This window comes from Equus quagga, chromosome 14 (genome assembly GCF_021613505.1).
Source record: "Equus quagga isolate Etosha38 chromosome 14, UCLA_HA_Equagga_1.0, whole genome shotgun sequence".
NCBI classification, from domain to species: Eukaryota; Metazoa; Chordata; class Mammalia; order Perissodactyla; family Equidae; genus Equus; species Equus quagga.
This window is the reverse complement of record NC_060280.1, coordinates 52983171-53010284: the sequence shown is the minus strand read 5'-3', so window position 1 is coordinate 53010284 and position 27114 is coordinate 52983171. Positions and strand designations below refer to the sequence as shown.

The 27114-nt window shown below is 32.8% G+C and overlaps 1 protein-coding gene across 6 annotated transcripts in view; it reads right to left on the bottom strand.

Annotated features, from left to right (window-relative positions):
- The window catches only part of DYNC2H1 (dynein cytoplasmic 2 heavy chain 1), a 289228-nt gene that overhangs the window by 204715 nt on the left and 57399 nt on the right, over positions 1 to 27114 (bottom strand). For all 6 annotated transcript variants that reach the window (XM_046637538.1, XM_046637540.1, XM_046637542.1 and 3 more), the window contains 15 exons: positions 26476 to 26675; positions 25402 to 25666; positions 23863 to 24070; positions 21021 to 21150; positions 18215 to 18370; positions 16791 to 17050; positions 15732 to 15978; positions 14647 to 14798; positions 13464 to 13608; positions 12132 to 12234; positions 11388 to 11555; positions 6065 to 6195; positions 4344 to 4592; positions 3645 to 3753; positions 900 to 1013 (listed from right to left, as the gene is read on the bottom strand). In XM_046637538.1, coding sequence (XP_046493494.1) covers positions 900 to 1013; positions 3645 to 3753; positions 4344 to 4592; positions 6065 to 6195; positions 11388 to 11555; positions 12132 to 12234; positions 13464 to 13608; positions 14647 to 14798; positions 15732 to 15978; positions 16791 to 17050; positions 18215 to 18370; positions 21021 to 21150; positions 23863 to 24070; positions 25402 to 25666; positions 26476 to 26675 — 2637 coding nt within the window. The remainder of the gene's footprint in view (positions 1 to 899; positions 1014 to 3644; positions 3754 to 4343; positions 4593 to 6064; positions 6196 to 11387; positions 11556 to 12131; positions 12235 to 13463; positions 13609 to 14646; positions 14799 to 15731; positions 15979 to 16790; positions 17051 to 18214; positions 18371 to 21020; positions 21151 to 23862; positions 24071 to 25401; positions 25667 to 26475; positions 26676 to 27114) is intronic.

The following is a 27114-nucleotide window of genomic DNA, read 5'->3' as shown; positions in this document are numbered from 1 at the left end:
AATAGTGTATGTGTTCATGCTAAGAAAAATAATCCAGAGGATATTCACGAAGAAGATAAGGGTATATACTATATTGCTATTTTATACGTTATTTTTCAAATGTGATACTGGATTCTATTTTATAATCTTTCACTCAAGGATTTTTGTTTCAATATTCACAAGCAAAATTGATCTCTGGCTTTCTTTTAGGAGAAATATCTTTTCCCTGTTTCAATATCAATGATATTTTCCCTTCATAAAAAGAATTTGGAGATTTTCCTTGTTTCTATATTTCGAAACAGTTTAAAATAGCATTGGGATAATCCGTTTCTTAAAGGTACGGTAGAATTTCCTTGTAAACTTGAAAGAGAGGGAAGGGAGGGTAGCTGTTTAACTTTATTTCATCAATAATAAATGTTCTTTTAGGAAAAAAGAAGATCAGTGTAGTAGCAATGTCTGCGTAGCGCTACTATCGCTTTATGTTCTACTTATTCAGTTTTAGATATCTACAGTACACATAAAACTGCTTCTATAATAATCCAAGGTCATTTAGTTTTTTAAAAAGAACTATAGAGTCTGGCACAACTGAAATAGTTTCATAATTCTCTAAGGTAGGAGGCACTAAGCACTAAATTTACCACATGAAAAAAAGACAGCAAAGTAAATATTCCAAAGAACATTACACTTTCATCTTTCTCGTTTGCTAAAATTTTGAAAGCATGTTTTTATTATAGGTTAGCCTTTAGGCTACTTGTGTGTTATCTTCTACAAGCACCATAAAAAAGAAAAATGTATAAATTACCAAATGGACCCAAGATTTAACATACCTTTCCAATCTAATGAGAAAATAAGGCAAATTAAAAGGTATTTATTTCACACGAACTGAGTTTGAATTGATTAATGAATTCTATGTCACTTACTATATGTGAAGTAATTGAAGACCGGTCCAAAAAAACCATCTTGTGAAGCCTGATCCTTAAGAGGCAACAGCAATGGCTCTAATTCTTCAAGAGTATAGAGTCCAGGAACTTCACCTACAGAAGAACATTACATTTCTTTTGAATTTTAGCTGCATTACACTAATTCAAAACACATTTTATATACATGATACTTTTTCTATTTTTGTATTAAATAATCTGCCCTTATTCAATCTTTATTTCCAAAAACACACAAATCCTATCACCTCTATATTACTCACAAATCTACATCTGTACCCTTCATTTGATAAAATTTAAACTCCTAAGCAAGCCATTCAAGACAGTTCATAATCTAGCCATTTATCTGCCTTTGCACGTTCTTCTCCATCCCTCCCCTACAAGACCTTGTATTCTAGCTCAATGAACTTCATGTTCCATAAATATAATGAAATACTCCTTCTTCCTGAAATACATACCCACAGTCTTCCTCTGTCCCTTATCTTCCAAAACAATTACTATTTATCTTTCAAGACACTACTTTGTCAACTGTTATGCCCATGAGCCTTTCCTGATTATCCATATGCTAAGTAAAGCACTCTTGTCTCTTTCACAAAATATCCAAACATATCTCTGTTTAGCATTTATCATATTATTTAATAATGAATGAATTACTTCCCTTTCCTGCCCAAATAGATTCTGAATTCCCAGAGGACAAATATTTGATCATGTTCAATATTAACTTTCGAGTATTCTTAGCAAAGTATCTGGGACATAAATATTTATGAGATGAATGAATGAATGAATAAACTTGGACTAGAAATCAGGAGAACTAGTCCATGGCCTGCTATTAAGCAACACAACGATGAAAGGCAAATCAAAGTTGATTAAGACTACAAGAATTTGATAGAAGGGCCTGAACCATGTCTTGTTCGCCACTATAAATCCAGTATTTAGAACTGGGTCTTGCACACGACAGGTGGTTAATAAATATTTGTTAAACCAATATATTTATAGTTTGCAAGAAATTATAAGATCAAGTGAAAATTCTTTTGCTAAACATCCAATGCACTACATTCATGTATGGCCCATCAGCCTGATCCCTACTTTTCTTTAGGTGAAACTCAAGAGATACCAGACCAGTCCCCATCCCCCAAGCTTGTACATATTTAAACACACACACACATAAATCTGCTCTATGTCTTTCTCTAAATTGCAGCCAAACCAAGAGGAACCAAATTTGGTTCCTCAAATTTAGAAAAGAAAGCTAGCTCTACGTACATACTATACACTATAAAGAATAAGAATTTGAAATAGGAAAAAGAGACAAAGGCCTACTGAGTACTTTCTCTGGAAGTATTTTTCAAATACTTTTTTTGCCAAAAATGCTGCCAAAATTTAACTTGACTTATGATTTTTGTAGTTATATCTTGATAATAAAGGCCAATTTATCTTAAGATGAAAACAATAATTACTGTGTTAATGGTTATCTGGATGGTTGCTTTCACAAAACAAAACCAAAAAAAGGACAAAAAGCCTGCATATCTGGTCTACTAGTTTATCTCAGCCAACATGAACACGGTCTCCATCTAGTCACAATTCAAGCAATATGCAGGGATATGCACCTTAAAAATCAAAATAGGGCTATTCTATAAAAGGGCACAAACATTTCAAGCTTGCTCAAGACCTACCACTTTCACAACGGCATCACCCCTCAACTCTCCAACAAAAATTGACCTACCACTTGTCTAACTAGAATCCCGATCTGTACTTCTCATTTGGGCACTAAAGTATAGATTACCTCACGTTATAAATTAAATGTTTTCTTCAACCAAAGCTGTTAAATTCTAAAGAAAAGATTATTTCATTTCAGAGTCTACCTAGCATGATGCAAAATAAGCATTTAATGAAAACTGAGTCGAACATGAGCATCATTGTAACTTTGTCCTCAGGTCTCCACAATGGAACAACTCACACATTGAAACTAGCTTTTAACAAGGTTTACTGTACTTACATAACAAAATACGCTTGGTCCAAGTTTAAAACTAAACTACCTCATACCAATTCTATTAACAGTGATTACTTATTATAAAAAGATTCTAATAAATTTCATAAATTCTTCAGGAAAGGAAGAAATATGGGAAATGGCAGGTATTCTTCCAAGGACACCGCCAAAAAGGTCTAGTGGCTTTTCAGAGACAATACCAGTATACCTCTTTTTGAGAAATGACATCTCATATATCTGGAATATATCTGTATTCATATACCCATATTAAGGCCACATCATAATCATTCAATCATTCCACAAATGATGGACAGTGAAGTCCTATCAAATTTTTTGTTACAAATTATACATATTTCCTTACATGCTAGTTCTTTTATTTCTGTGTGTTAAAATTCTATGATAACAGAATTGCTATATCAAAGGATGTGGCACATTTTAAACACAAGTACTGATTGATAACTTTCCCAAAAGTTTATAACAGATAACAGTCCCACCAAAAGTGTATGAGGGCCAATTTTTTGGTACATTCACCAATATTCAATATTAATAATCACTTTTATATAATTCTTCAATCCCTTGGTTTTATAAAAATGAGATTTTCAATTCTCCTGCTCTGAGCATGTTTAATCCCCTGTCACCTTAGTAAAAGCTATGCCAAAAGTTCTCTGAAACATAATTTTACACAAGATAATTTTACTTAAATAATTTTTACTTTCATTTTCTTTGAACAGAAATCATTCACTTGCCTGAAGATAAAAGGCTATTGATCATCTCCAAAAATGTCGGATGAACAAACTGGTAATCCTCCAGAAGTAAGACTACCTGCTGTGCTTCAACACCTGCAAGATGCAGCACCTGCACAGTAAGACAATATATTTTGGTACCCAGTAAATATTTTTGGCACAGTTAAAAATTTTTTTTCTGTATGTAACCTAAGTCATTTTTAACTTATTATATACATTTATTGCCTATATATTATATATACAACAATAAAATATTATAATATATTAAATACGTATTTGAGTAATCAAAATTAAAAATCAAACTTTAGCCAGATAGTTTGGAAAGTAAACCTACTCCTTGAACAAATACTATTTGGGGAAAATTTTAATTATTTCACAGCTAGGACATTAAAACAAAAGGTAGAGGATCATTTTTATATATACCCACATACGTCCTATATAAATTCCCTCCTTTTGTTTATCTTTCATTTCCATCTAACATCCCATAATCTGGGGTACCTGAGAGCTATAAGTCCTAATAAGAACCTTCTCCTATCTGTACATAAAAATATGATTTTCTAATAATCATGGGGAAAATAATCATCAAAATTAAAATAAACACTATGTTGCACATCAGAGACCTAAAGGTTTTTAAAGCCTTTTAGAATAATAACTAATTGTGATTTAAAACCAAAATAAAGTAAATGATTGTGAGTAACTCACATGTTTGAGATCATTTTTGAACTGCTTCAGTTCATAGCCTCTGGAAATCTTTGGAGAAAACAGCACTGCTCCATGCATATGACTGACTAAAGAAGTGATGGTCCGACGACCCACACCACTGCGTCCTGCTAACAGAAGTGAACCTCCAGGAAAACTCAGCACTCTATCTATCCTAGACATATATTCCAGGACTTCTTGGAAAAGTAAAATATCGAAATTCTGGTTATCTCGTCCATAGTGAATAAGACCCTTTTAAAAAATCACAAAGAATATTTTATCATTAATATAAGCCCTAATTACATAATAAAAACATTAATTATCTAGATTAAGATACTATATTTTTGGGGGCCAGCCTGGTGGCGCAGCGATTAGGTTCTCAAGTTCCGCTTCAGCGCCCGGGGATTTGCTGGTTCAGATCCGGGGAGGAGACCTATGCACCGCTTGTCAAGCCATGCTGTGGTAGGCGTCCCACATATAACGTAGAGGAAGATGGGCACAGATGTTAGCTCAGGGCCAGTTTTCCTCAGGAAAAAAAAAAAAAGAGGAGGATTGGTGGCAGTTATCTCCAGGCTAATCTTCCTCAAAAAATAAACAAATAAATAAAAAGATATTATATTTTTGACACACTCTAGAAAAGGGTTAAGTGACTACATGTCATCTTACACTCTACATTTTATCTATCCAGTAATCCAGCTTTACGGCAATTTGTTAGGAAAAATTTATATGATGTCAAACAACTTCAAGCATCCACAATAGTCAGTTACTTTTGGATACCATTAATATACTAATTTACTAATATATTAGTAAACTGCAGTATGAGATAGCAGGTTAATTATAAAAATTTCAAAATCTCTGAAATTTTACCAGTTGTTACAAATCAAATCAGTGTGCACAGACCATAAAATGATCCCAAAACTCTAGAAACCTAGTGCTTAAAAACTATTTTGTGAACTCTTGTTCTTATGCACTGCTTGGGAAGGAATCCAAAGCCCACACACTTGGTATGCCCCGCCAGCAACTATGTGATAGAGTGAAGAAGAGAGAAAGGACAACCAGACTTCATACATTTAACAACTTGCAACATTCCCAAACTTTGCAGTATTCATTGGAGGCAAATCAATCAGTTGAGCAGACCATGAAAAGCTTCTCTTAATATAAAATCCACACTAACTTCCAATACAAATATTAATTTTTAAAGCAATCATATATAATATTGTTCCTTCTTTATTCTAATTAAACTTAAAGAGAATTTTTTTAAAACCTCTCTAGGACAGTGCTACACAAAGTTTCAGTGACTTAGCAGTATCATCTACATCTGGGAGCCTGTGAGAAATTCGGATTCTTTGGGCCTCACCTATGGAATCAGAATTCTTTGGGACGGAAGCCAAAAATCAGCATACTTTCTGGTTCTCAAAATGATTCTGATGCTCACTAAAGTTTGACCACTGCTCTAGGATGATTTCCCAATTAATATTAAGCCTCATTAATATTTCCAAGATCAGATACCTTATGCCAACCTGTATCTTAGCAATTTTACACATATCTGTGTAAGTACATGTGTATCTAGTTAGATCTGCCACAATGAACTAATTGCAAAAGATAAGAACTAGTTTTGTCTTTTCTATGGTCTTTCACTCCACATCCTCAAAAAGCTTGCAATATTTTAAAAATGACTATAATCATAACCAAATCCCAACTCAAATTCATGATTCTAATTATACCTTTTTAATAACATCCTTGAGATCTGCAGAATTTAGTTTTCCAAGTGGTTTTCCATGTGGAGGCAATGGCTGTCCTGGGGCTGCCCTTGTTCCTGAATTATGTCGGGCTCCCCACGTAACATAGAAACTATCTGTAGAAATATAAGATATTTTTATTTTATATGTGTCATTTGTAATAGGAGTATCAATAAACACATCGCTTACTAAATTATTTTTAAGTTAATTAGTCCAAATAAGATTATCTATGGAAAAGCAAAGATAAATTACTTTAAAGCATGCCTTGGAAGATCAATAAGATCAGTAAAGACGCAAAGACCTCACTGCCATACCAAACTCTACCTAAAAAGTTACTGATGGTATCCCTATTTTATCTTTGACCCCCCACTTCTCTTTCCTCAAAAGAAATGGCTTCCTTCTAACTTTCCCCTATGATTCCCCCTTCTACTCTCAGTTTGCCTCATTTTCCTTTTCCTTCTCCAGAATCTCCACATAAAAGTTGTAGATTAAAAATAACATAAAATCAGCAATAAAATAAAGTGATCTATATAAAATCGGCAATAAAAAAATCTCAAAATTCTCCTTGAGAAAAAAAATATAGATTTATTAACAATACCAAGAGCCCTAGTTCTAAAATAAAAGAAAAATCAACCAAATTTTAATAAGAAAACAAAAATCCCATGAATCTCCATTAAATTTACCTATAGACGTATTCCTGTTACCATACAAGGAAAATCTGTTCACCATTCTACTGAACATTTCCAGCCCAATTCCTCTGGGAGACTGTTCCATCAAGTATCCTCCTTGTCACATGCTCAGCTCAACAGCCTTACCTTCCTTAGACTCAAGTTACTTCATGTTCCTCTCCTTCCCTTCATCATTACGTTTCTTACATTACCTTCTTATTATCTTTCTTCCATTATTTTCTACCTGCAGGAACCACTATATTAAAACTCTTATTTGGGAACAACACTACTGCCCTAATCATCAAACACAAATCTTCTTTGTAGTCATTACTCCAACATGACTCGTGTTCATCTCCTTCTTGAAGCTTTTTTCGTTGGATCTATATGCCCACACTCATCAAGCCACAACCATTATTTCTTTTCAGCTTTCTGCTTATCCTTTACATTTTAATTTTCCTTGGGATCCAAATTCAGCCTGTTATTCTTTAATTCTAAACACTACCCTTGAATTATTTAATCTTATGCTGTGGATTAAATTATCAACTATTTTATACCAAAAACTTATACTACTTATCACTAGACAAGTCTCCCATGCTATAGTCTAGTCCCATATTTCCAATTGCTTAATAGACATAGAATACGTGCATTCATTCATTCAACACTTATCTATAGAACATCTGTATTTAAACATTGTACTTTTGTTAGAGATAAGCAGACACTCAAAAAGTTTACAAACATTCAAACACACGTATAAAACTGAACTCGTTATCTTCACATCTCATCATTTCCCGCCTGGACTATTGCAGTGGCCTCCTAATTTGTATCCCTGCTACAAGTCTCTGCCCCCTCAACCATATCCTCACTGCTATTAGAGTAACATGCACAAAAACAAAATCTGATTGTGCCACACCACTCCAACATTGCATATAGTTTCCCACTGCCTAGGAAAAAAATTAAAATATGAAACTCCTAATCAAAGCCCTTTGCAATCTGGCTCCACTGACTGCTTGAATCACCTATTTCCCTCTGCACCCCACTACATACTCCAGCTTTCTCAAGCCTTTGACTCTTTGCATATTCTTTTTCCTTTGTCTGGAATGCCTTCTCCTCTTCTTCACATAAATAGTGATCCTTTAAGATACAGTTTGACTCTCTGTAATTGCTCAAAAAAACTAAAATCTTAGGTGTTAATCTAACAAAATATGTACAGGACTTGTATGCTGAAAACTATACAACACTGATGAAAGAAAGCAAAGAATATCTAAATAATGGACAAATATACCATGTTTGTGAATTGGAAGACTCAACATAACAAAGGTAAATTTTCCCCAAACCACTATACAGAGTTAATGGAATTCCTATCAAAATCTCAGCAATATTGTTTATACAAATAGACAAAATTATTCTGTTATTTATATTGAAAGGCAAAGGAAGTGAAATAGCTAAAATAATTTTGAAAAAGAACAATACAGTAGGAGAAATCAGTCTATCCAATACCAAGACTTATTACATAGCTACAGTAATTAAGACACTGTGGTATTGGTGGAAGGACAGATACACACTTCAATGGAACAGAATAGAAAACCCAGAAATAGACCTATATAACTAATTTTTGACAAAGGTGCAAAAGTAATTCAAGGCAGAAAGGTAGCCTTTTTAAAAAATCATGCTAGAGCAAGTAGACATCCAAAGGCAAAGAAACAAATCCTGACCTAAGTCTCACTCTTTATATGGAAATTAACTCAAAATGGACCAATGACTTAAAACTATAAAACTTTTAGAAAAACTGTAGAAGAAAATCTTCAGGATGTAGAACTAGATAGAGTTCTTAAACTTGACACCAAAAGATTCTTAAAAAGAAAATTTAATAAGTTAGACTTCATAAAATTAAAACCTTTTTATCTGTGAAAGACCCTATTAAGAGGATGAAAAGACAAGCTATGGGGGGGGGGGGGAGAATATATTTGCAAACCACATATTTGACAAAGGGCTAGTATCTACAATATAAAAAGAACTCTCAAAACTCAACAGTAAAAAGATAAACTATCCAATTAGTGAATGGACAAAAGACATTAAGAGACGTGCCACTGAAGAGGATATACAGATGGAAAATGAGCACATGAAAAGATGTTCAACTTCATTAGCTGTCAGCAAAATGCAAATTAAAACCACAATGACATATTAACACAAACATATCAGAATGGCTAAAATAAAAAATGACAACACCAAATGCTGTCAAGGATGCAGAGCAATCAGATCACTCATATATTGCTGACAGGAATGTAAAATGATACACCCACTCGAGAAAACAGTGTGGCAATTTTTTTTAAAACTAAGCATACAAGTACCATCAACCTGCAACTGCACTCCTGAGCGTTTATGCCAGAGAAACGAAATGTATGTTCACACAAAAAGCTGTACAGGAATGCTTGTAGCAGTTTTCCTCCTAATAGCCAAATACTGAAAACAACTGATGTCCTTCAACAAGTAAATGGTTAAAGAAATGGTACTACATCTGAATACCTTCTCAGCAATAAAAAGGAACAAACTATTCAAACGCACAACAACCCACATATATCTCCAGAGAATTATTCTAAGTGGAAATTAAGATTCCTGAAGTGACAAAATTAAATACAGAACAGGTTAGCAGTTTCCAGGGGATGGGAGGGGAGTGAGAGTGACTACAAAAGTGCAACATGATAGGGGCTGGCTCTGTGACATAGTGGTTGAGTTTGGCATCACCCACTTTGGTGGCACAGGTTGGGATCCCAGGCACAGACCTACACCACTCATTGGCCATGGTGTGGTGGCATTCCATATATAAAATAGACGAAGATTGGCACAGATGTTAGCTCAGGACGAATCTTCATCAGCAAAATAAAAATTTAAAAAGTGCTACAAGATAGATCCTTGTGGTGATGTTCTCTATCTTAAATATATCAAGTCAATATCCTGGCTGTGACGTTATACTATAATTTTGCCAGACATTACCACTAGGGGAAACCAAGTAAAACATATATATGCTCTCTCTGTATTAATTCTTACAATTGTATGTGAATCTACAATTATCCACGAATAAAAAATGTATCTTAAAAAATTTCAAAGTAACTTCCTCTAGCATTTGTCCCGAATATATTCAGAAAAGTTGTATTATATGTAAAATACTTCATGCTGTATTGTAAATACCAGTTTAACCATCTGCTTGAAAAAATCTTTGTGGTATCTATACACACTAGCAATAGCTATCATTGTAAGCAAGGACTTTCATATCTGTGTCTGCCATTACATTACAAGTTTCTTAGCACAAGAATGTATCTAGTTTATTATTAATAAATTAATATTCTACTATGTGAAAATCCTATTTGCCTAGATCTAACATATCAAGCCTCTATTTTTAAAAAGCACAACTCCCCATTGAAAAGTAAAACAGTGAAAAAAAAAAGCATATGTTATTTATGGAGTCCTACATAGGAGATTGAAAGATACCAAACTCTAGAGAATTCAGATACCCAATAAGACACCAGTACTATTTAATGCCCAAAGGATGTGCCACTTTCTTTGCAAGAAGAAACACCACTAACCCAATTTTCAGACTGAGAAAGATGGCACCATTTAAGAACCAAAGCCTCTCCACACTAAGCCATGAAAACTACAGGCCACAGTGACAAACCCTTACTCAAAATCAAGCCAACTCTGAACTATTAACAGGCTTCTCTGAGCACTTCATCCTGCTTTAGGTTCTTTTGAACTCATTTCCTGATTCAAAAACTCAATCAGCACCTAGAAAATTCTATCACTCTCAACGTCCTTCTCACCTTCCAGATTCCCTTTGTTTCTGCAGTTGTGACCCTGGGGTCACTATCAAATCTAGAAATGTACTATATAGAATGTATTATATCAAATATTTTTGAACGTGTTATATGAAATATTTTTGAAGCCTAGCTTTATAGTCTAATAGAATAGAAACTCATTTTGTAGCTTGAAAGCAATTTTACTGGAAAATATTGCCATATTATGGTCTTGTTTTATCAAAGGCTCTTTTACCAGGATGATTTTCATCTTAACATGCATTACTCCCACTGCCGTTTTCAAAATGCATACCGGTTATTAAGCGGTAATAGCTGCAAATGCAACACAGTTGCTTTGACTGAATGGTGTTATGCTTTGCTTATCATAACAATGGGTGAAGCTGGTAACAAGAATAGATAAGAAGTTCTCTGCTAATGACATTATCAGTAGTGACAGGAATGAGAATGGTCATTAGTCTTAAGCAAAAGTTCATTGTAATCAAATATGGATTTTCACAGTGATCTTTAAGTTTCATACATAAATGGCTATTTAGAAAAAAACATTATTAATAAAAATTCTTCAGGAAACACAATTCTGAATTTCAAATGTAAAACACTATGACCCAAATCCCCTTTTTCTGAGAAAACTATTATTGTCATCATATTTTCTTTGGAACACAATTATTGATATCTAGCAAAAAAGACACAGCAGCCCCTTATGGTAAAAACAGCATTAAAATTATCCAAAGTTCTGATTTGTTTAGATATATAAAACCATGCTACTAGTAAGAAATATAACTTTAAAGTTCTTATAACATTTATATATTTACATAAACTCTATAACTGTATTACCTGCCATATTGTCTAACACATCTGAGCCCCAATCTCCTTGAAACACTGATGTTAAAATGCTGTCAAATAAATGAAGTTCCTTTGCACCAACAATTTTGTCACGAAATAAGCGCCGTGCTTCATATGCTACAATTTCTAAAACATAATCTAGTGGATGGTTTGAGGATCCTAAAAAACGCAAAATTTTCTTTAATTGTAATAAAATTCAAATGATTTGAAAATGGTCTGTTTCAACATAATGTTAGAAAGAAATAGAGAATAGAATCTACCTACCATAATTTTGGCATCAGATAAATAGACGGAAAGGGGAAAAAGTTAAAATTCATTTTGTTAATGAGTGGGTAAATTTTTTTGATTATTTGACAGATACACTTAGCACTATTACCTCTAGTTGTTGAATAAAAATATCAATCCCCAAAAGCATATTAAACATGCTTTGACTACAAAGAATAATGGTTTAATTTTTCCCAAAATCAAGTCTTAACAGTGACAATCATAAATAGTTCAGAAGAGAAAACATAATAAAGTATTATAATTTTAATATTAAGGTTATTCAAGGTTAATATTTAAATTTAATATAGTACTATTTTAAGTATAATTTTAAAATACTATAACCAGCTATAATACTCATTTAATGTATCTATTACAAATACAATATACAGCTTAAAGACACACACACAAACAGAGACACAGCGGCATTCTAAACAAAGATAAGTCATCTGAAATCATGAAAGCAAAACTTACCTCCTTCTAAATCATATCTGAATAAGCCAAGAACCCACTGGGTAAGGATGCAAGGAGTAAAGAAATAGTGACTATAATCATCAACTGTAAATTTGGCCCGTACCTGAAAAAGAAAATATAGTAAATTGATGTGTCAACTTTCTAAACATGTAATCACGCTATAAATTTTTTGGTCACCTTAGAGTTACAGGAATGCCAATTTCCACCAGCAGGTAGAACTGTATTTCAAGACAACTGATTTCCTTGGTTATCTTGTATATTATATTTTACGCACTTAAAAACATTATCTAAGAGAGGTTGTTCATAGGCTTCAACAAACTGCCAAAGATTTTGAACTTTTAACAAATCAAAGTGCTACTCTTCAATATATAACCAGTAAAGAGCCTGTCCCTTCCTCTCCACATATGGAGCCATCGCTCTTATTCTGGCTTTGATCAGTTAACATTTGAATTAATTCAGAAAAAAAAAGGAACTTCTTGCTTTCTAACTTATCATTCCTCACTTCTACTCCAATACCATAAAATCTCTTCCACAAATACTTCCATAACTTTCACATGCTATTCCCATTACCTAAAAAGACCTTTTTCATCTCCAGCCACTGTGTGAATTTCTATTCATTTTTCAAAATTCAGATCATATTTCACCTCCTCTTAACAACTACAACATAAAACAAAGTTATTCACTCCATCTTCTATGCTATCTCTGTAACTTGTGCATACTGTTATTGTTATACTTATCATGCTGTATTAATAGTTTATTTATACAACTAGGTCCCTCATTAGACTGTGACCTTCCAGAGAATAGAGACTCAGTCATCTTTGCATCCCTAGGACTAGCACTGGAAAGAGAAGGTACTCAACAAACGCCTTCTGCATCCTTGATGCCTATTGTCAAGTACTGTCCCACTTTACCAAGGAAGGATACTTTAGACATTTGCTCACAGGTAACAGGAAAGAGATAAACATCAAAGACTACTCTCGGATTTGAAGCCTGGAAGACAGAAACTGATAGAAGTCAGGAGAAAGATCTAGTTTAGAAAAAAGATGAACTCCAATCTAGATATGCTAAATTTGAGCTGACAGCAGAATAACCATTCACCCACTGATTCATTCATTCAGTATTTACTGACAGTCTATCAGAAATTGTGCCAGGGAAAATAATAGTGAATAACATACACAGAACATCTGCCCTCACAGAACTTACTCTCTAGTAGAAAAGTCTAACAAATAACAGGAAAAGAAAGTCTGCTTATCAACATAGGTCAGGATTAAAGGTAGTCCTTTGGGGGTGATACCAATAGACATGAAAACTACAACATAAATGAATAGATACCTGTTCATACACTTGTACCATAGATCCTGCTAAGAGATAAATCTTTGATGAAGAACCCCAAATAGAATGATTTTTCAGATTTTTATGTAGAACAGGTTCCAAATATGCTCCACAAATTGTCTGTAATTGCTCTCTTTCTGGGTAACTAAAAAATGGCATACAAGAAATAAGTTGAAATAAATCAATATTCTAAATTATTATTTTAATGTTAAGTTATAGCAATGGTTTTCAAACTGTGCTGCTCTGAGACCAAGATACCTCCAGATCTCAGGTTTACTCAGGGGCCAAGGCCAGGCTCAAGGTCCCTAATTCTCACTTCAATCAAATTAGATCCCTAATTATCTGTTGTCAAATACTGAGGGTCCTAAGAGAGGATTCCAATGAAGTTACTTAAAAACATGATTGCTTGAAAAACCACTAATCTTCAGAAAGGGCCAAAAGGAAAATTTTGTTTAAGAAAAAGCATTTTAAGTACAGCCTGTACATAGAGCAGTAATCCACTTCAGAACTATAAAAATAGAACTAATACAACAAATAAAATCAACTTCTTTATCTCAAACCAGAATCTATTTAAATAAAGCTTAATTGGTGGCTGTAACAGTTCTAAAGAAGAATGTAAACATTTCTAAAGAAGGTGCAATTAGTATGAAAGCATAAAAACAAGATTTTGTAAGAAAAAATGTAACGGAGACAGTGCCATAACCATAAAATTCAAGAGTCCTGCAACAATTATGGAGCATGGAGATGGATAGATATATTAGGATTAATGCTATCAGCCACTAATACGACCTAACTCTACCTTGTTCAGATTTATATTCTGTTTTTAGTGATCTTCATAAAAGTTGATAGCATTTTTGTTTTATGAAACCCATAAAACATTTAAATCTAAAATTCACCATTCAGATTCCTGATACTGACATTTTAGAACAGAGATGATACAAAACAGTTCGATTTTATTTCTAACATATAAGAAGCATTGATTAAAGCCTTTATCACCCTAAATTACTGCCTACAGTTAGGCAAGGGCAGGAAAAAGAAATAATATCAGAGCTTAAGTTTGACTATTTTTATATCCTACATTTTGAAGAAATATCATAAACAGATAAGCACTAATAAAATGCAAATATATAAGATGTCTCCCCAAATAAAAAAGAAATTTTAAAACACTAATTAAGATACATACTCTATAGCACAAAGACGAACAATAGAAGTAAATCTGGTAGTCAGCTTATGTCTTCCCAGTCTTCCTCCAGCTGACATAGAAGCCACAATTTGAATATTTTCTAAACCAACCCATTCCAAATTTTCATCATAAAATCCTTGATATGTCAATACCTATTTGAAAATAAATGTATTTTAAGTATTTTATGCTTAAGATTTTCTAATGATGATATTGTATTTTTTTCATAAAATTCAATTGTTTCCAAATGCAATCATCATCCTCTACCTAACTCAAAAATATAAGACTGAAATATATTTGAAATTCTTGTGTCATTGAAAAATGATACTGTTCAAGACTCTATGTTTTACTAATGTTAGCTGAATTATCCTCATTTTTAAAATGTTTTTCTCTCTAACAAACATTAAAATCCAGATGATAGTATAAATCCACCAGCAATTTTCAAAAAAATCAAAGAAATCAGGAAAAATATAAGGAAAATATTTTGGGTTTTTTCCTATAAATATTTTATTATATTCTACAGTTACATAATAAAGCTAAATTTGAACCTACATAAGCATAATAAGTTCTAATTTAGAATTTAGGGTTTCTAATGTAATGTAAATCACATAAAGAAAGAAAATCTTCCACATTGGCTGAGAATGTATGGTCTCCAATAGTTATATAGGCAAAGAGGGAGACCAATGGGCTAAAGCAGCCCAAAAGGGGCATGACTGAGGAAGTCTAACTGCTCTCAGAAGAATGCATACCTAAAGAAAGAAGCAAAAATTTCCCCAACTCCAGCACCATCTCCAGCTTCTGCTTTCCTCCTTGTTTTAGGACAAGGGAGAGGTGATGGGTATAGGGTAAAGCTTGTTTCTACTCTTCCTGACATATGTCATCTCATTGTAATACCAACTTCTAAAGGGAGGAAGATCAAAGAAAGTAGCCCTGGAACAAGACTGAGAAGCTTCAAGAGTTTAATTTCCATGATACATGCTAGATAAAACTGGCTCTAAGAATGAAAGCAGATTTTCTACCTATAAGAAAAGTTAATGAAATTAAATTATTTCTAACTATATCAAAACACTTCAAGTAATAAGACTCACCTGTTGTAGGAAAGCTACCAAAGTACTGGTCCCCCATTTATCAAGCTTGGGAAGGTTGATATCTTTTAAGTACAAAACAAGTCTTTCACAGTCTTTTGGTCTATATACTCGACCAGTATTAGTACTGATCACCATGCAAGTCTGGCTCAATTTCTGCAGGAGATGTCGAGAAGTAGTTTGTGCACTACAGTGAACTGTAGCGATCTGAGTGGACCGGAGTTGGGAAAAGGCATACTTGAGCAGCATCCTATAAAAGATGTATGACATTTGACTTGAAAACTCAGTCAATAAAATACTTTTTATATTCAATATAAAATTTCTATTTTATAATAAATATTTCAGTTTCTAGATTATGTATGATGATATTTAAGGAGAAAGTAGTAAAGATTGATATGGTTTCCATAATTATCAAGGTAACTTTCTAATTTTCAGACTGGAAAAAAATCAATTCATATTTTAAGGCATTCTTTGGACTCTTCAGCAAAGAAAACAAAGGTCACAGAAATAATTTAGTTTGATAAAGTATATATAAAAGACACCAAGTGTTTTCCCCACAGTTGAAAGATTTTAAGATATTAAGTTCTCCAAGTTAAAAAAAAATTACTATGAATTGAATTTTTTAATTACTACTAGAAATGTGAAACTAATAATCCATGTCTTTTATTTTCCAGAAACTACACTCACTAGGCACTAAATTAAAAGCTATTTTTAAATAGATAAGCTAACTTCAAGATTCATTTTTTATAACTAAAGCAAATAGCAACTTGTGCGTATATCTAAGGTATTCACTTTCTGTTTGACTGTATGCACAGATTCTTTTCAAGGGTATCTTCTCACGTTGCTCTCTTTCCATTAGAAAACACAACCTGGCAGAAAAAAGGATGTATTCTTCTCAATAGTCATATTATTTTTACAAGTAATGGCAAAGAAGAGTCCTTCATTAAAATGTAAACGATAATTTAACCAAAAGAAAGGTAAAAGCATTTAACAATCATCTTAAAAGAGAAGAGGAGCATAAATCTACAATATTCACTTCGATCAACACTTTTCTGCTCTTACCCCTTGCCACATCCTTCCGGTCCTACGAGAATAAATGGCTGTTTAGTATCAGAACTTAACCAAGGCTTGAAATAATCTAGACCTCGTTGCATGTCAGGAGTCTGAATGACTGGAAGACTTTGGCCATTATTGAAATTATCGGCAGTCAAGTTTTCTGGCTTCTTCAGCACATAAGATGCTAATCGTCCTCTACTTGAGTCATAGTAGGTGTCCATTGGTTTGTGAGGGTCTGGAGGAGATTCCCGTGCCCAGTTAAAAACCTTAAGAGGAAACAGTTGTAATGGGTTTTCACAAAGTCTAAATAGAGTACGTGAAATTTTAATTCTTCAAGGTAAATGTCCCAGAGTGAATTGTCTTAGTTGAAAAACAAAGTTCACATACACTAAACCTACTACACAACATTTTATCTCAATTATTATTCTCTAAATGATCATTTCAGCAAATAAATAAAAGTCATCTAGTCTGCACATACACAAAGGTATAAATATATTCAACTTTTAACTAAGTTCTCATGAACATTAAATTACAAATTACACAGTGTAGGAATCCTAGACTTTTCATTTCTACCATATTCTGCTACTGCCCATTCCAGTGTTACCACCACTGCTCTTAATCTGTTATTCTTTCTAAGACTGAAAACTGTTATCTGTGCTGATAAAAAGCAGAGAGTTAGCCACTGATGCTAACCTTCAACACCTTTATTCTGAACTTTGGCAAGAGACTGCTTAAAAGCAGCATACAATTGGGCATTGAGTCTTAACGATGAGAAGCATCTAGCAACAGAGGCAACAAAATGGCCATGGAAAGGGAAACAATATACAGAAAGCAATAAATGGTGGTATCAAAGAAGAAACCAAATAATAAAAATGCGGAAACATAATATTGGAGACAACCCCAAGGAACATGCGCTCAATTATTTCAACAGAGGCCAACAGGAAGAAATCCCTTAATATGTATAAACGACTTGGTTGAAATGCATCTTGACATTTGTTCAAGAAAAGATTTATAATGATTAATTCATTCCAGCATTCTTAACTGCTAAAACTGTTCTCGTTAAACAAATGATTGAAAAATGTATATATTTTTCTAAGATGAAAAATGAACGAAATAATTATATTTATTCATATGGCTAAGTAGGTTCAAAAATGTCTAACAAGAAAGATATGGCCCAGACTTTAACCTATTAAAACATTATTTTATAGAATTTTAATTATATAATAAAATATCATGAACTAGTTCAAAGGAGAAAATAAGCATATATGTATATATACATAAATAAATGCACTGTTATTCTATTGAATGCATAATTTCAAAATTAAAAAGTTCTATACCTTATAGTTACAAATCACTGTATTTTGGCAGTTAAGAGTCAATGAAAATTAAAGAAAAATGTTGACTGAATATAGGCTTTAAATATGCATTACCTCTTTGGTGAATTCCAGACGTGATTTCATGTTCAGATTTCCACTAAGTCCTCTTATGAGATTAATAATAAATTGGTCATGATCTTTGCATCCATGTAGATGTGACAAACCATTCATCACAGTCCCCACCAAACTTGTTTCTACCACATAGTCATTCTGTTGATTAAAGTTCACGGTACAGAAAAAAGGCAAATATTAACCAGTAAAGTCAGAACCATATTGATTGACAGTTACATATCTTTTCAAGGATCATCTTTAAATTTATCCCTCTATTCGTAGAAAGTTTAGATTCCATTTAATTTATATATATAAACCTTGAAAATAAGAAATATTCATAAAAACACAATTGTATACTTCTAGTTGTAAGTGCTAGAGTACTTAAATAGAAACATAGTTTATTTACTTCCTAAACCTGAAGAATGTAAAAGAAAAGGTAAATCAATGAGCATTGGTCTAAAAAGAATAGTTCCTCATTTCCTCTTGCTGATAAAAAAGAAGCTAGAGGCAAGAGCTAGATTGATGACACTGGACAAGAAAGGCTAGTAAAAGCAGGCTTAAATAAAAAACCATTTGAGCTTTCTTTCTACACAGAATTTTAAAAAGAAACTTGGACTGAGGTAGTGTGGATGATTTTGATCTGTAGGCCTCTGGGGCCCCTGTGTAACTGCCGGGAGGTTGGAGGAGAAAAAATTCTCAGTCTTTCTATAAGTATTTACTGAGAACCGATTATGCAGTAGGATCTGTTTGTGGTACTAGGTATTTAAAAAAAAAAAAAAAAAGAAAAGAAAGGTGAATTAAACAGAGTACTTGTTTTCATGGAACTCAAGTCCAATAGAGGAGATGGTTAAGTTGTGGTAAGAGCTATAGAGCAGCAGACAGTGTTTCGAGGGAGAGTAACTCAGATTGAGGGCTCAAGGCCTCTTTGAAAAAGGTTACATTTAAGCTAACATCTGAAAGATGACATCTATCTGGCCACACAGAGAATACAATATATGCAAAGGTAAGCCATTGGTGTAGTTAGGGAATTGAAAGAAGCTTAAGGCTGAGTAAGCAAAGGAAGAGTGATTTAAGTCAGAGAAGTAGGCAAGGGCCAGAGTATGCAGAATTGTGTAGGCCATGGTAAGCAGTGCAAATTTTATTTTCACTGCCTTTATGGTGTTTTTAAGTGAGGGAGTAAAATGATCCAATTTGCATTTTTTTTAAAAAATCCTCTGCCTGAATGATAAATATTTTTAGAAGAATGAAGAAATGGGAAGAAGAGTGGGAAAAAGGGAGGAGATGGGTAAAGATTCAGCTGCTTAGGCCATGCTTAGCATTTATATTATTTCTATTATATTCATCTCCCTTTTTCCTGCTCTTCCTCCCATTCCTCCATTCTTCTAAATTTAAACATTATATTTTTTAAATATTAGTTCTAGGCTTCAAAGTCAAAGATGAAGGAAACCCACATATTTTCTTCTAGATTACCTAATTTGCTAAATTAATAGAAGAAAGCAAAGCTTTAATTATAAATAAAATCAGCATTTGGCTAGAACATCCATTATGGTATATCTCTCAGAATCTGAACATCATGAACAAAGCACAGAATAAGAAGGAAGGAATTCTTAACACATAAAAAAATTTCAAACAATAACAGGGACCTCAAAATAGAATCAGTTTATTTTCTAAATGATTCTTTGGTATCCACTCTGTGGCATAATAATCTTATCCTGTCATCATTTCTATAGGCATGAACCCCTACATATCAATATATTCCATGTAGTGTTATATTTCTCATTCTAACATTAACAGCATGCAAGTACATGACCTCAAGGTATTGACTTTGGAGAGCCTTGTTGGGCTCTGTACAATTTAAATTAACGAAGTAACAACATATCTACTGAAACAGTGCTACAACATAGGCATCAGGTATTTCATTAAGCACATATACTCCCATTCATTCATACTCTGTTATTACCACACTTGATTCTGGGGATACAATAAGGAGTACAAGAGGCTCAGCCGTTGCCTTCAAAGTGCTTACAGTTGAATGTAGCAATTATAATACAGTTGACAGACACTGTACATTGCTGTGGAAGCACAAAGGAGGAGACAGCTCAGTGAGGCTAAGGGCAGATGAGAGTGGTTCTTTTCCTGAGGCCTACAGGGAAACCTATCTTATCTGTATCACTTCCTCACAAATTTCGATTCTTCCATCTTCCACCCTTACAAAGTCAGAAAAGAAAAAGACTGAGAAAACTGAAGTGAGATCTCCATTTCTCTATATGTCTTGTTCAATCCCAAAGTATTGATCTCTAAATCAAGTTCAGATTATTAGATACTTTCAAAAGCTCACTGCTATTTATTTTCTTTATTTTTTATATGTTTACATTTTTCATAAAAGCAATGATATAAAAGAAAAACCAAGAAAAGTTGAAAAGAATTACATAGAATATCTGAAAGACCTCCATTGTCTTCTTGCATGCTAAACTGCTCATGCTTTAAATTCAAAATCAAGTGTGATCTCCTTTTTAAAACTCTCCTAGAAAACAGCAATACTCTCTTCATCCTTCATCCAATACATTCCAATATCCAAGATTTTTAGGTAAGCAGTACAAGATATTGTGGGTGAGAGAATTAAAGTGTTTTAAGACTAACATAATAAAAAGTTATGCTATGACTTATATTGAGAGAGCAGTGAAGATACCTCTCTGTCCCTCCACCCCAATATTCTGGCAGAGCTCTAAAAGGGAGCTTTAAGTAAGCAATACTCTTAAACATCCTTCTCACCTAAATGATTAATTACGAAATATTACAGTTAACTTACCTGCTTTAGAACCCATTGTAAAGCCTTTTCAAAATAATCTCCAATCCAGTTTTCAAGATTATTCCTATATTTAGGAGGCTGATTCCTCAACCAAGATTTTATCAGAGAATTAAGATCCGTCTCTTCATCACTGAAATATATTAATAAACATGTAAGAAATTATTTAGGAAGAAACTGTCAATTTACTTTCAAAGTCAATTTCTGCTCCAATAAACATTACTCTACACATGTATTATATCTACTAGTATACAAGAGTTGATTTTAGTTACTTCTGTATGTGTATGAGTGTAAGTATTAGTTACTTCTAAATATATATATATATGTTTAGGTATATATATACATACATGTCATTTTCTGTAAAACAAGGAAATAGATTTCATCTGCATTATTACAAATATAAATTAAAGAAGAATCACATATCTACAGATGAGCCAAAAAGTGGTCTAAATCCTTCCTACACAAAGTGTGGTCTGCTTGTTAGAAATAGACCACCCCAAATCCCAGCCGAGACCTAGCGAAGCAAAATGTTCACTTTAACAGAATTCCTGGGTGATTCAAATGCATATTAGAGCTCAATATGCACTGCGTATTAATGTAGATCTTTAAAAATATTTCCCAAAAAAAGCCAACGACCTAAATCCTTACGCTACTATTGAAACTTCAAGATCTTCCTAAAGCAAAATATAATTCTTTTAGCAAAGCACTTAATTCTATCAGTAACATTCAATGATTGAAATTAAATACAATATTCACATCTTATTCAAAATTATATCTTATGTAATTATAGAAAATTATAGTAAAAACAATTCATCGATTAATAATCTTAGAATTGACAAGGGTTCACGATTTTGTCATTTTTCCTATCTTCTACCACTATTTCACAGCAGCACTAGTAAATACTGAGCCCTTGAATTTCTCCTCTCACATTTACATCCAGTCTAATAAGGAAAAGAAAAACAGAAAGATCAAAGATAAATATTTAAATTACATTAGATGAGCTCAAAACAGACAAAACAAAGACTCTATGTTCCTTCAGAATAAAGACTTTGTTGTCAATGGCATCTCCTCAATGCCTATGGCAACTATATGTCCTGGTTTGTCCAAGACAATACCGATTTATACCAGTTGTCCCAGCATAATTAATAGCATTCTCTTTCACTATTAAAAGGTTCTCATCTGGCCTACTGCATAACAAGTGCTCAACAAACATCTGCTGAAGAAATTAATGAAACCTGAAACCAAGGTACAAGCTAATCAAACAGCAACTAAAAATGTTAATATGTATTTGCATTTTACATGAAATCATACATATTCATTATAACTCTTACAAAGAATATCTGCATCACCATCAATTTTCAAATCCTCTACGGCAATATGCGGTCTTTTTTTCTGCTAAATATCCATGGCATTCTACTTACCACGTATTCCATTTATATTCTATCTTACATTATAATTGTTACATTTATTTTATCTACTCTACTTAAAAGTGTGTTCCATAAAGACAAACCCTCCATAAGTGTTAGTTTTACTCCTTTCTTGCTCTGCCCCTCCTAAAACATCTAACAACGTCATATCTATAACAGGCATCCAATACATATTTGAAAATTTAATGCTAACTTTTCTTTCATTCTATTTTTCTCACAAGATTATAACACATTGAATAAATAAGATAAACTGTGTGAGATACTGCTACAAAAGCTGTATGCTATGTTATTTTTAATACCTCAAAAGATAACCCAATGTATTTTTAACTGTTTTTTCTGTTTGGTTTTTTTTGAGGAAAATTAGCCCTGAGCTAACATTTGCCTCCAATCCTCCTCTTTCTTTACTGAGGAAGACTGGCCTTGAGCTAACATCCATGCCCATCTTTCTCTATTTTTTTATATGTGGGATGCCTCCATAGCAGGGAATGATAAGCAGTGCATAGGTCCGCACCTGGGATTGTGAACCCTAGGCTACCAAAGCGGAATGTGCGAACTTAACTGCTGCGCCACTAGGCCGGCCCCTGCTATATTTTTTAATAATTAATACTTCAAAATATTAATTGGAGTTCATGACTAGTTTAAATATAAATGTTTCCTACAATACTATCAAAGAAGAAAGTGATTAAATAATATTAGAAACAATTTGAACCAACTTGATAGCACTATCATGTGTCATATAAGACCTAACACAGCTTCAAAAGGCCCCAAAAAGAGTAAAGCACTTTACATATAAATTATCAAATTCTAAAACATAAATAAAAAAGTAAAAGAAAACTAATTACTCATTTTGGAAAATGAAATTGGCTCAAATGTCCATGTTCTGGTATGTGACTATTGTACATGATATCTAACATTAGTTTATTATTCATTTCTGTAAAGCCTTTTCCAAATACACTGAATAGGAAAGAAAATATTAAGTAAAGAGGTTTCCAATTTCTAAAATTAAAAGTTGGACCATAGGACCTATTAAACCTAGGTTAGCCCTAAAATTCTATGAATCCAAGATTCTTTGATTGAAATATTGCTACTTAGCTTTAAATTCTTAGCCTCTAGCTCAAAACCAGTACGTTCACTTCTCTAAAGTCAATTATAACATTTAAATAAAATAGAAAAAAGAAAACAAATTAAATACTTGCTATTTCACTTAAGCAAACAAAAATAATTATTTAGAAATTGTGATCAACTAAATAATTCAATTGCAATAAAACAGGAACTCTCTGAATCAATTAAAACCTAACAAAAAGAAAAGAAGTTAATCAAAAAGGAGGAAAACAAATATTTATAAATTATTCATATATAGTTATTTCACTGAGCTAAGAAACTAAAATAATATGCGTGCAAATGCTCTTATGGTTTACCTAAGAAAGATCATTCCCATTCTAGATATTGTGGCTGGCGAGGCACAACTTAAATCATGAGTTTCAAATACAAAGTTAACATTTGGGCCAAACTGAATCCTTTCTCCACTGGGCATAGTGAGTAGTCGATTATCATCCAGAACAGAATTCAGAGATTCTATCCATTCAGGGTCAATATCACCATCACAGATTATCCATGAGCTGACGTCTATTTTCAAACCAAAAAAGTGGAAATAAAATAAAAATACATTGTCATAATAATTAAAAATAAAGAATAAAACAATTATCTCTTATTCTTTAGAAGTGATTTCCATAGGTATTATTTTATATTACTGAAGATGAATATAAAAAACAAAATGTTGAACAAGATGTTGAAATTTTTCAAGTGAATCTGTCCTACAAACGTGCTGGAGAACCCATGGGCAATCCTGGCTCAGCTGGCCAAAGACTCAGTTACATACCATGTGATAATGCTCTATTTATCAATGATCATACAGAACTGGAATCTCACTAAAAGAAAACATAGTATGCAAGACTTAGGTATGTCTATTCCCATAACCTTGCGAGATATTCTTCAGCCTTTTGTCTTCTACCATGTCATAAGAATATATGAATGCTTGTATGTAATATCTCTTTTAGAAAATATAGGAAACCTACTTTTTAGTGCCCTAAATGAGAAATAAAAATTCACCACTCTTCAATTTCTTTGATATATAAAAAGATGCCCTCAACGGGGAGAAGCAGTGAACAAGTTGTGTACAAGTCTTTCCAGAGACAAACGTTTTTATCTATCCTTCATAAAATGAGAGTCATTTCAACTTGTACTTGGACCTTTTAAACAATTCAAAGAGGAAAATATCACCAATAAAACTATGAGAAACAAGTACAGGTAACATCTGGCTTTTACCTAGCATGCTATCACTGACTACATTCAAAATGAAGAAACTACATTGAAAATCTCTTCCAGTGTCTTAGAGTTCTATAGCTTCCACTCACTGGAAAAAAAAAAAAAAAAAACTATTAACTAAATTATGACCTAACAAAAAGTAGGGAGTCTTCTCAGATTCTGACCAAAATTGTCTTAAACACCAAGCGAAAAAATTTAGACCAAGAAATATACTACTGTCTTACAACCTAAATTTTCAAAATTATTCAAAACTCTATATTCAAACTAAGTTAACAGTGTTCACACACACACCAATTTTAATCCCAAATAAAAATTTGTCATCTTGCGTATCTATAAGGCATTATGATATTGATTCAAAATCAAAGATTTTATATTTATCCAGTAAATTAATCTAGTTGTGAATTACAATTCATCCAGATTACTCTGAGTTTCTATTATAATAAAAGATGCTATAGAGTATAGGTCAAAATGATAGCATGTCTTGGGTCCCTCCAAAGTAAACTATCAGCGTACATTATTATAAGGCAGTTTATGGACATGTATTAGACTTGATAAGGATAGCATTATAGACCAGTTCTATCATCTTCTAAAAACTATAAAGTAAAACAATGAATCACACAACAGACACCAACCTTGAGGTTCTCGAACTACTTGGCGAGCACTATTTGTCAAAACACCATCAGACCATTCCCTTGTATCCATGTCAATATGGCCTAATAATTGACGTCTAGGCATAGCTTTGGGATTCATGGTATATTGTTTTACCACTTTGCCAATTTTACAAAGTGCTGCCCTTAACATTCTCCAAAGAGTTGATTTTCCAGCACCACTTGGACCAACAATAACAACTCCCATCCTCTGGCGTAATTGTTCATACAATTCTAAAGCCTTCTTGATCTAGTGAAAAAAGAGATATGTTCATATATGATGTATAATGTACAATCATACACAGTTCTGCTCTCATTCTATAACAGTTGCTCTATTCCAAACATACAAATTCAGCCCTTGATTTCTTCAGTGGAAGATAAAGCCTTGAATAAAAGAATACTTAAATAAATCTGAACACATTTACAATGTGATCTTTAAATCTAATATTTCTTTAAAAGAAACAAGTATGCTTTCCAAGCTATCTGACAATACAATATGTTATTTTCTTCACTCATTCATTCAAATATATTATATTCATTATTTTATTCACTTGTTTATTCATTCATTTATATCCGGCATCTCTCCCAAAAAACCTGAGGGAAAAGTGTTCATTTTGAACACGTATTTTTGCTACATTAATAAACCGCTTAAAAAAAATTCTTCTAAGAAACTGTCAAAGTGAAACTAAATCATATATAATGAATTATCAAAAATATATATGATGGCTCTATTACATGCCAGACTCTATAGCAGACACTAGGAATAAAATGGTGAGCAAAAATAGACATATATCCTGCCTTTCATGGGGACTACTGTCTGGGGTGGGAGAATCAATATTACTCAAATATACAATTAAACATTAAACAAGTTTATAGAAAAAGAGTAATGAAAGCACATAAAAAAGGGACCTAAATTTGGACTTGAAGATCAGGGAAGGCTTTCCTGAGCAAGTGAGATTTAAATTGACAGACGAAAGAAAGGTTGAAGGATAAAGACAGTTAATAAGGAATTAACTAGGAGAAAGGATCAATATGTTATGAAATATTCTTCATAGTTACCTGATTGGGTATGATTTCATAATTGGCCTCCTCAAAGACTTGCTTTAACGCAGCACTCAGTTCACCATATTCTACTTCTTTAAAGTCAATTCCAGGAAACACATCTTTAATCAGCGCATCAAACCGAGTGCAGTCAGCAAATGTAAACTTTGACATTGTATTTAGCCTCAATGCTTGTACCACAATATGACTTTCATTAACTAGAGAAAAAGTTTCATTTTAAAATTATTAGATATGAATTTAATGACTATAAAAACAGTTTTTAAGTGGCGTGATATGCATTATTAGTAATTAAATGATGCACTAGAATTTAGTAACATTTAAAGACATATGCTATCATGCGAATTGGTAAGCTTACCTTACTACCTTTGCTGAAAAATAAGTATTGCTAAGTAGAGTTACAGACTGTTTTCTACAGAATTTGAATCCAGGGTACCCAGACTTTAATTAATAATAAAAATCATTATCACCTATATTTGCATAGTACTTTACCATTTTGATGAGATGCTTATAACAACTGCATAAAATAAGGAAGGAAGTATTACTATTATTATTCTAATTTTACATATGAGAACATTAACTCTCTAATGTTTAAATGACTTATCTGAGAGAGCAGAGCAGTAAGTAGTACAGCCCAGA